Source organism: Lupinus angustifolius, chromosome LG03 (assembly GCF_001865875.1).
Source record: "Lupinus angustifolius cultivar Tanjil chromosome LG03, LupAngTanjil_v1.0, whole genome shotgun sequence".
NCBI classification, from domain to species: domain Eukaryota; kingdom Viridiplantae; phylum Streptophyta; class Magnoliopsida; order Fabales; family Fabaceae; genus Lupinus; species Lupinus angustifolius.
This window is the reverse complement of record NC_032011.1, coordinates 26,497,900-26,509,939: the sequence shown is the minus strand read 5'-3', so window position 1 is coordinate 26,509,939 and position 12,040 is coordinate 26,497,900. Positions and strand designations below refer to the sequence as shown.

At 29.2% G+C, this 12,040-nt stretch overlaps 1 protein-coding gene across 1 annotated transcript; it reads left to right on the top strand.

Annotated features, from left to right (window-relative positions):
• Window positions 7,887-11,167, top strand: LOC109344198 (PXMP2/4 family protein 2-like). Its single transcript, XM_019582854.1, has 3 exons — window positions 7,887-8,268; window positions 9,116-9,207; window positions 10,574-11,167. The coding sequence occupies exons 1-3, from the start codon at window positions 8,116-8,118 to the stop codon at window positions 10,977-10,979; spliced, it is 651 nt and encodes a 216-aa protein (XP_019438399.1). The 5' UTR covers window positions 7,887-8,115; the 3' UTR covers window positions 10,980-11,167.

Here is a 12,040-nt window from a genome sequence, read left to right as displayed (position 1 = left end):
TATGTGTCTTTGATAAAAATTACTTTAATATACAAATATAATGTATCAACAGAAGTATAAAATATTTATTTGTAATAGATAAATTATTTCATATCCACCTATAATAAGCTCACACGCTAGCAATATTTTATGAAAGAACGATATAATACATTATTCAGTTATCAATCTCATTATATATATTTATCCTTAACTTATTTGACCATTAAAGGGATTCCTAATACATTATCAAATAACAATTAATTATTTATATCAAATGGTTTGTTCATGTTGAATCATTAACCAAAGTCTCTCTGGGTGTGAAAATTTAAAAGACAAAATATTAATCACAAAAAATACAAATATTTTCGACCTAAGACAATTTTATGAAACTTACATATGATCTAAACAAAAAGATTCAATCCTTACGCTTGGAATATTTGTATATTAGAAATAGAATATACTCATGCACGTTTATGATTTTTGATGGACATATGATGTCATAAAAATAAACAATTTTTGTAATATTTTACATTTCATTTGCTTTCTTCCATTTAATTTTTTATGGAGAAATATATTGGGAAATAATTTATATAGTGCATAACTTAGTCAAATATTTTTAATTAAATTAACAAAATCATAAAGTAAGGTCCAACTAGATTCCAAGAAAGACAAAATAGTTAAGAATTTGATTATCATAATCAACATTTATTGAGAGACAATTACATATCTCAAAATGTATTAGTTCATTACTCATAAGGTAATGAAATATAATTTGTAGTACTAAAAAAATATTATTAATTAAAAACAACTCTCAAACAAAATAATTTAGAGAGAAAAATAACCAATATTGAACTATCCTAAAATGAATTTAAATTTCCTAATTGATTGTTGAAACCAACTAATTGGTCAACTGTGCACTTATTTTTTTTAATTACTTTCCTTTTATGAATAAAGATTTCATATATATATTTCGTGGAAAAATATAACTTTAGTGATTGTTATTTTCTTTTCTTTTTGGACAAAGATTTAAAAATATTTTGTATTCTGTATATATCATAATCAAAGTGGTCAAATATTTTGTATATAAAAATATTTTAAATATTTTGTCATGTTAAAAAGAGCTTAAATTTCCCTAATTTGTTGGTACTAATAAAGTGGTCAAACATTTACTTTTTTTTAATCTATTTGGGATGAAGATCTCTTAAATAATGAATTTATAGTATTTTTTTGTCCTCCAAACTATATGTGCTAAATAAATCAAACTATTTAGTGGTTAAAATTAAACTTGACTATTCCTAGAAACTATATTTATTGGGAAAGATAAACACACAATTCAAAATGAGTTAGTTATTTATCCAAAATATGAGTAAATGCCATTGATAATAATACATTAAAAAAATGAGTGAGTTATATAAAAAAATGAATGAGTTATATAAAAAAAATGACCATACTAATTGTAACTCCAATCGTCTTCATTATTGTTGAGAAATATGTTATACATTTTTGTATCTTTAAAACACAATTTAAATCTTTTATAATGTGAGGGAGGATGAATTACTCATCCAATAATGGGTTGTGATTTATGAATACAAAATCTTATCTCATTTATATTTTTATTCTACCTTTTAGTGTAAAGAGTTTTGTTTGCCAAATAACAAGTTAATATGATTAAGTTCTACATATTATTAATTCGAGTGCACATGCTTATTTATATTGAGTAAAACACTGATTTGAATTAATATTGCATATGGAAAAAATTGCCAACACCAAAAGAATATTTACTTGTCTCTCTTTTATTAAAGAGGATCTTTGTTCTAACTTTTCCGCACGAAATTATACTCAAGATTTAAACTTCACTTGTTTAATTAAACAAGTCAAGTTTGAGATTCCTTTTTATACAATAAGTAAATCTCAAATATCAAATATTTTGTTTGATTTCACGTGCCACATTCTCTCTGGCACATAAGAATATAATAGTAGATAGAAATATTTATTTACTACATAGCAAAAAAAAACTCTTGCCACATCAGCTAAGGACATGTGTCAACACCTCATATAATGTTTATTATTGCCATATTCGCTAGAGACATATGTTAATGTCTCATGCAAAATTTTCCCTCCAAAAGCTCATTATATGTTATTATACAACCTTACACACAAGATCAAAACTACTCTTTGCTATTTGTTTAAAAAATCTGAACATAATAACTCATTAAATAAATAATAAAGGATGGACAAAATGTGCATTTTTTCTAACATTTGTTTCGGTTGTCGTTTTATTAGGGCGTCTCTTCCTTTTTCAACACATCTATTATCTTTCACTCTCAAATTCACTCACGGGTATGATTTTCTATTCTTCTCACATGTATGATTTCTATTCTTTTAATTTATGCCTTTGTTGGTAAATATATTTTATACTATTTCTCAAATTGTGATCAATAAATTTATTATTTTCAACTCTCAAAATCAACTCACATGTATGATTTTATTTTTATACTCTTTCAATTTTTCTTCATTTGTAGTAGATATAATTTCTTCATCATATAAATTTTACATATTTTACTCAATAAATCTATCATCTTTTGCTCTCAAACTCACTCAATGATTTTCTATTCTTTTAATTATTGTCTTTGTTAGTAGATATATTATATACTTTTCCAATTTTTAATTTCTTTGTAGACTCTTTCAAAATTTCTTTTGTTGATATATATAATTTATTGGTCATGGTCTTTGTTTCAACATTTGCATAAGAGAAACTCACATACTCGAACACAATTGTTAGAGATTGCAATTACTATGTGAGTGTACAAGAATTATGGATTGATCATTTTATTTGTTTCAGTTGTAGAAGAGAAAATGCACCTCCTAAAATATAATCACGAGAGGTTACCATTACTATATGAGTGTAGAAAAATAATGTCTTTATGTTTATTATGTGTTTGTCGTAGTTCATTTTTAATGTAAAATTGTTCTGGATTACTTGCATTTCCATATATGGACAAAAATAATGTCATAATTTTTTGTATTTTTAATTTGTTTAAATTATTTGTGATTTCCCAATTTTATGCAATTCTCATTATGAGATAAATGATTATAACAGTTTTTGAATATGTATTAGTTAGTAAGATAATTTATCACCTATTGAATGACACTAACTAGTCCATCCTTAAATAATATAAGAGATGTTATTTATTGAATATATATTACTTACTATCATTGTATTATTTAAATACATAAAGCAATCTTATTTAAAAGTAAGAAATCAATTGTGAGTATATTCTTATATTAGATTAATAATGACTAACAAATCAGGTAGAAAAGTATAAACTATTATGTCCGTTACAACTGGGGCAGTAAATGTGAATTCAATGGGTCGACAAAAAATGACAAGTATTTTGTTCAAGAGTCATCGTAGGTTTATGGAAATTGGTTGACTGTTAATAAAAATAAGAAGATCTCTAAGAAACGGGTGCACATCTGATGTCCTACATTTAGTGTCATTCCATGTACTATGACCTTGTGATTGGTCGGAAAATTACTTAAAAATTAAATTTTAACTTAAATATATTTTTTCAACCAATCACAAGGTCCTAGCACATGGAGTGACACTAAGTGTGGGGAATACATATGCTATACCACAAAGTGTGTCACTCCATGTGACACAACTTGTAATTGGTTGAAAAAAATGTATTTAAGTTAAAAAAATTAAATATTAAATATTTTTTTAACCAATCATAAATAGTGGTACATTAAATGATACATTTTTATGGGACAACAGTGTCCACCCCTAAGTGTGAGACATTAAATATGCACCCCTAAGAAATAACATGTAACTATTAATGAAATTAAGTTGGGAGATGTTAATCCATTTTTCTCCTTAGTCAACGACCAAAAGAATAATTTGGTTTCAACTATAATGCCTAATATTAAGGTGATCGATGAAAAAAAGTCTAGGCAACCAAAAACATGTTACCAAGGAGAGTATTATTAGCGTTAATAACAATAACTATAATTCTAATAATAATTCTATTATCAATTCTCGTGTGAACCACAAGCATGCTATTAATGACACTATGATGGAAGGAAATGCTCACTCTTCTTTCATTAAGGTTATTTCAAGTAACAAAATTTTATTAAGACTATTTCATATTTTGAAATTACTAAAGAATGTATTATTAACATTGATAACAATAACTCTAATTCTCATAATAAACTATTAGTAATTGTACATAATCGCTTCAACAAAAAATATAATGACATTTGTCTGTTTTAGTTAGAGTTATTTTTTTTACAATTCCCACAACTACACCATTCCCTATTTAATGGCATATACATTCGTTAATTTTGATAATCCAATAGATGTCATAGTTCAAAGTACTTATTCAAATCTACAATATCACTAAAAAATGTAAAGTTTTTATAAGCAAGGACAATACTTGAATCAACTATTGAAATTATTGATCAAATAAATAAGTATGTTTTGAGTTTAATTTCAAGTAAAAATATTTATAATCCAATTTAATCAATTAATAATATTATGTGGTGAAAAAGAACACAACAATTCTGATTCTATTGATATGTGTAAGGCTAATGAGGGTCAAACATTTAACTTATTAACTCATCAAATTTTAAACTCATTTATAATTTTTGGTTTTCCAGATAATAAAATTAAGTTCTTACACACTATGATATTATATATATTTAAACTTTGTCAAACTTAATACTGAGAGACATTGAATTTTGAAGGATATATCAATTTCAAAATAAGAAAATTTTAAGTTCTTTCTCATATTTAGAGAGACAATCGACATGTAATATGTATATTCTTAATCATATGACAAAAAATACTATTCCATGCAAATACACGGGTAACTCGCTAGTTGATATATAGTACCAATTTATTTTTAAGGGTCCAATTTTTTCTTTATTTTTAAATTAAAAATTCAAAACTATAAAATTATATTATTCTCACATTCTATTAACGAAAATTCTAGTACTAAAAATGATCTTTGTGCTACATAGAGATGGCAACGGACACGGGCGAGCATGAGTAGTAGCTACCCGTTTCAAAGTAGAAGAGCATTACTCATACCAACCCGTACCCATACGAGTACGCACGTGCGAGTTTTTCGCCGATATTTCTAGGTATCTGCGAGTACAACGGGTATGCACGTGCGAGTTTTTCGCCGATATTTCTAGGTATATGCGAGTACAACAGGTATGCATGTTTCCTATATTATAAATGAGTTTATAATTTTCTACTTCTATTATATTTCAAATGAGATAAAACTTAATTATTGTTGTGCCTTTTGATTGAATATTTGGCAAAAATGCTAAATCTATATTCATGTCTTCTAGTTATGTAATTTGATGTTCTCATTTCCTTAACAAAAAATATATACTTTCTTTGCAAGACATGTGTATTTCTACACATGTAAATTCAATAAAAGATATAAAAAATGTCAACAAAGTAAAAGAAAAAATGTACACAGTGTAATGAATATTAGGATAATGTACTTTTTATTTTAGTTAAATATAATATAATAATCATACAAATAACGGGTATTGTCCTATGAGTATTTTTAAAAAGTCATTTATAAAACTCGCGGATATCCGTTTGTGACTCATACCGTGCCCATACAGGTTTTACCCGTGGATATCCATGAGTTAAGGTTTTTTGTCATCCTAATATTGCTACATACACCTCGGACAAACATTTTTGGGTCCATGGTTTCCACGTATATGGTTGCATGATTGTACTCCCCTAATCCTTTGTTTGTCACCTTCAATTTCAAATGGAGATCAAGTTTTCTAACGTTTGTCATCGACAATTCATAATATATTAAAATACTTCATTTCTTCTTCTGTTTTGTTATAATAAAAGACATAATTAAATGAAATAAAAATTGATATTTTTGGCTAAAATACTGCCATATTATTTTCATAGTTAATCATATTAATCATTTCCTACGGTAAATTATGCATCAAATTATCACAAACTTTTCAATTACTCTCATATTCACTTCGCCAATATGCAAAAATGAATCATAAAGTATGTTGCATATTGATGTGATGAGGATGAAGAGTCTTTTCTTTCCCACCAAATTATTACTTGGTACATTAGTTGAAAGACATTTTCATTGTGATTAAAATTTCCTACGTAAATTTAGTTTTCGAAAATTTTAGCTTTTCACCAAACAAATTCTTCAGTTATCTCAGCCTAACCTTTCTAACATTATTTATCTATTGTCATGTTCAAATGTTTGTACCATACATTTCTATTGTATTCAGTGCATGATCTTGACCACAATTTTAAAAGGAGTATAAGATATATGACTTTATATGCATATGGTAATGTGCCAATAGAAAAAACAATCAAAGAAAAATGATTTATAAAGAGTGAATATGACATTTTAAGGTAAAAAATAAATGAGGTTTGAATTGGAGAGTTATTAGAAGTTATATCAAAGATAAGGGAGGGGAACATGTCAGTGATACTCAATAGAGTGAAGCATAGAAGGTGAGAGTTTTGAAGAGAATAATAAATTTTTTCTTGTCCAATAGGTCGTATAAAAGTATTGTTTTTGGAGAAAAAAATGTATGCACTGACAACGTATTAATTTTATACACAGTCACTTCATCGTCCATCATCATATATAACATTTATTAACTAAAAAAAAATCATCTAAATTAACGACGAATGATATAGTGATTATATATAAATCTTTATACTAACAATACATAAATATTACAGTCTTGTTCTTGAGTTTTGTTGTTGAATTTTGAAATATACCAAAAAATATTTGAGGAGACTGCCCCGACCTGCCCTAGGGAAGATTCGTCCCGATTATAGTTTTAAGCTAGGAGAGAAAAGAAGATAAATGTAAGGTAAAGAAAATATATTTATGTCAAATGATTTTTAACATCTTTTTAATACAATGTTAGACATACATATAAATGAGGATTTCTTGCATTTATTTGTCAAAACCATATCCTCATAACATATGTCACTCAAAAATATTTTATGGTGCAAATTTTAATTATTTTTTATATAACAAAATTATAAATCACAAAAGGATTTAATATGTATACACTGACAGTGTAAGTGTTTTTTACACTGTCAGTAAATCTCCACCATTCATATGTTAGCTAGTATTGACTTTGAACAAAATTATTACAAATCAACGGTGGATGATGTGCCAACAGTGTAAAAAACTTTACATGTCTGTGCATAGATTTTAAACTTAATCACAAACATATGAATAAATCTGTGTGATGATATCAAAGAGATGAATAATAGTAAAGCTCCAACCAATGGATGAGGATGGTCATAAAAAAGTAATTAAATGCCTATATTTAAAGCTTAGATTAACTAGAATCAACACATAAATTATCTTTCCCTAATAAATATGGTAGTCCTTCACCTCATAATTTATTTGTGTGATGATTTTTAGTGATAATCAAAGTGTAAACTCTAAAAATGAGTCACATGTATTTCTTATCATCCTCCTAGTAAATATTACTTTAAAAAAGTTAGAATGTTATTCATACATACCCTCAAGTAAACAATATAAATAAATTAAGGTGTTATAGTCATGACTCATTTTCTTCCCGGTTAAGTTTTCTTGTTTAATGCCTGTTTTTTTATTTTTTATTTTCTTTTCCACTCCTTGTTAATATTTATTTATAATATTATATTATGATCTCAAAATAAAAAAAATTAATTAAAAAAACATGTTGAAAGAGGATAGTGCCAAATAAAAAGCAAAATGTGAAACCACCAAATTAATATGATAATTCTTTATTGGGTTTTCAAAATGCAAAACGCACCACTTTGGGCCTAAAACGACCCAACCAACGAGCAATAAACAAAATGACACTTTTACCCTTTCTCTCTCTACCTATGCATTTGTCTCACTATTCCCAGCGGCATCACAAGATCAAGCTTCCCCACATTTTCTTTTCTTCGATTTTGACCAAAGTTAATCCCTTTTTCATCAAATGTATCTGAAACCACACTGATCAAATATTTTTTCATTCTTTATTGCAATGATTCATCATTTATGGCTGAGTTCATGAGTTGAAACAGTAAAATTTTAATTTTTGTTGTGATTTTAAGTCTTAGGAATAAAGGATATGCTGAAGCTGTGGAAATGGTACCAAAAATGTTTGGCTTTTCATCCAGTTAAGACACAAGTGATTAGTTCTGGTGTTATATGGGGTGTTGGTGATATTGCTGCTCAAGTTGTAACTCATTCTATACCCAACAAAACCCTTTCTCATTTTAAGGTATTATGATTATTTACATTTAATGTTGTCATGCATGTTGTGGTATTCTTCAATTTTTAGCCAAATGGGTATGTCTGTGTGTCTCTTTTATATGTTTTTGTGGCTGGAATTATGATGCTTCTTAACTTGCAATTTGTTCATGTTTCTAACATTGCAGTGAAGATTAAAACATAGCTACTTATTGTTTATAAAAATTCACACATTAGCTATTTGTTGCAAAGTTGTTCTTTCTTTCTATGACATTGGTAAATGTAATACCAACGCATAGATATTGATATTTCTAAACATTTTAGTATGCATATTGTCGAATTAGTGTGGTTGCGGGTACAAGTTGTGGTGTCCCTACAGGTATGGACATGGCAATAATTCTAAGAACTAAGGTATTGCATAGATGCAGGTACAAGGAGCGGCATGGGTATAGCAAATTTTTAAAACTAGCGTAAACGACATGGTACATTATATAGAGATATGAAAATATAAATAATGAAGTGATCAAATTATACGATAAATACACTTTATATGGTGTTTTAGCTACAAAGTTCTATTAAGTATTTTAAATAAGCCACAATACATAAAGAAGGGACACGCTTAAGGGAGGTGAAATATTATTATTTTTATTTAATAGGAAACGAATAACTTAGAAACAATATTTGGTGCTTTGTACGAGTCAATGACTGATATCATGTACCTACTTACCATATGTACGCAATAAGTACCACGTCACATCTGTTTCAGAGTACCCATGCATTATGGTACGTGTTATATGGTGCGAAAGAGATGTTTTAATATGAGTAAGCACAGCCAGTAAATTGGCTTATTTATTGTGATTAATGACAATCCCTTTCAGGATGGCAATGAAGATTTCAAGATCAACTGGAAACGGGTGGCTACGACCAGCTTGTTTGGGTTCGGGTTTGTTGGTCCAGTTGGACATTACTGGTGAGTAGCATTACTTTCATAAATTATACTACCTGCTTGTGTATTGATAGTGTGTTATTGTGGAATGTTTGTTTTCCGAGTCTGATATCCCGAATCAGCATTGATTTTGTAGATGGTTTTGAAAAATTTTAGTTGCTTCAGAAACCCAGTTGTGTCTTTTTATTTGGGTAAACTACATTCACACCCATCACGTTTTACTCAAATGACACAACCATATTCCCTTTTTTGTATTGACGCAAACTCCCTTATGATATGAAGTAATAACAGTAAACACCCTCCTGTTACTGGTCGTTAAAAAAAGTAACAGATGCATTCTCATGTGCATATCACGTGATGTTTATGATTTAAAATGCAGAAAATACCCTGTTATTTCACGTTCATATTATCTACTTCCGGTAGAAATCATCCTTCCGAAGCCACGAGGTGGTGCTTAAAAAAGGAGCAGAAGCCCCATTGTGAGTTACCTTTCGTTTCTTCAATTCCCTTTTTCTCTAAAGTTCTATATTCCCCCAATGCTCTACAGAGTTCCTCAGGTGCTGTATGATCAGGCGTCTTAGTGAACTCAGACTGTTACCAGAAAAATCGAAAGGTCGAATGTACAAAGCAGTTTTCATCATTAAATAATCAAGATAGTTGCATCCAAATGCACTACAAATTAAGATGGCTAGTTGTTTCTAGCAGCAAACATTCAAGAATTACTGCTTACTGAGAAATAGGTTTCCAAGTTTCAAAGCCAAAGCTGCAAACCAGTCTAGAAGACTTCAACACTTCTTTTAGACTTTCCATACTTATTCTTTCTATCAGACTGATTCTAGCCATGCATTTAAGATGAAACAGTGAGTACTGATGGATGTGACTCAGGACTTTTATAGCAACTAACTGTGTTGTAAATGGGATTTATTGGTGCGATCTTGCGATCTGCTCAGGGCCTAAAGCTTTATTTTCGGGCTCTTGATATATGATCTCTCCAACTGATGAAAACAGAAAGATATCAAACTATATATGTGTGCTTACTTCTGCAGTAACATAATGTATGATCAGCAGTACCATAGTTGTGTGGCCATTTAATCAGCTAAGGACCTGAATCTTGATATTTAGACTCTAGCTTTATGACTTCTTCAACTGATCAAAATATTTTGCTACTGCTGTCATATAGTAGTGAATCGGAAAAAAGAAAGGCTTCAAACTTTGTCTGTATGAATGTTTTTCTGTGCCTGATCTGCGTGCTCGTTTTGCTTTGTTTTATTTTTGGTATATCTCGTTTGTTGTGGGGAATTGGTGGCAATGGTGGTTGCAACTTGCAAGTGCTATCTATTTTGCAATAACCTTATTAATTCCTTTCGTTCTTCAATGTTAATTATTGTAGGTTTGAATACTTGGACCGGTATATAAGACTGAAACTTCTGCTTAAGCCCAACTCCTTCAGCTTCGTTGCTTCCAAAGTTGCCATTGATGGATTTATCTTTGGGCCATTTGATTTACTCATGTTTTTTACTTACATGGGATTTTCCACCGGAAAGAGCGTTTCACAAATAAAAGAAGACGTGAAGAGAGATTTTCTCCCAGCCTTTGTTTTGGAAGGGAGCATATGGCCAATTGTGCAAGTCGGAAATTTTCGGTTTGTACCCGTAAGGTATCAGCTTCTCTATGTCAACTTCTTCTGCTTGCTGGATAGCTGTTTCTTGTCTTGGGTTGAACAACAAGAGGATGCTCAATGGAAACAGTGGGTGAAATCTTTTCTACCTTTGGAAAAACAGAAGCCCCAAGGTTAATAAATGTTTCTAAGTCACAATCATTTTATAGCCAATGTTGTTGGAAGTTTATGTCAGAAAACATGTTACTAGTTTAGGAAGAATATAAACCCTCCAAGACTTTCATATGACATTGCTTTCACATGATATCATTTTCATGTTAATGACAAGTTGACACTTTTTTCATTGAACATATGGAAGCTACTTTTTCTCATTTTCATAATGACAAAGTAATATAAACCCAAGTTTTCCTTGGGTTTAAATAATGCATATCATTAATATTAAATGGAAAAAAAGTTGCCAGTAAATAAATAAAACAACTATCATTATCATATCATAGTCATTGGAATTTGTATAAATTTGGGGTTTGGTGTGACTATTTAATTATCTATAGATCTAAAGATAATTAATTACTATTTGGTATCTGAAGATAAATTTAATAGTTTATATAGTGACTTTTATTTGATCTTCCATGGGAAGTGTCAATCTAGATCATTTTCAGTCTCTAGTGAGCTTTAAAATCTCTATTTCAACCCTCTATGGGAGCTTTTAATACTCACTCGTTAAGAGTAATTAGAATATGTTTTAGAATTTGGACATCTTAGTTCTGAGTTCACAACAATGGTTCAACTCATTAATACACAATCAACTACACAGATGTACTTCACCAACATTGGTTCAAGTATTAGATTGTTTGTGTAACCATGACATATACAAAAACAAGACATAAATTTTAACTGAAAAAATAAATATTCATGTTTTCTATACCTGTTTAAAAACATGTCATGACTAGGTGGTGCTCACACCAACCAGCACCACCTACACCAGAGAACATGCGCCAGTGCTTGCTGGTATTCGCTGGCGTCATAATTTGAAGTTTTGAACTATCTGACCAACTATACAATGTCACCAACTAACTATCTAGTGTAATATCTCCAACAAGATCGGTTTCTAAGTCACCAACTATCTGTTAAAAATTGTGAACTTTTATGGAAGGGTCCTTATTTATGTCAATTTCTCATAGATGAAGCATTTAATTGATAAAAGTCTTCAATTCCACATTTCAGCAGCAAACATACTTA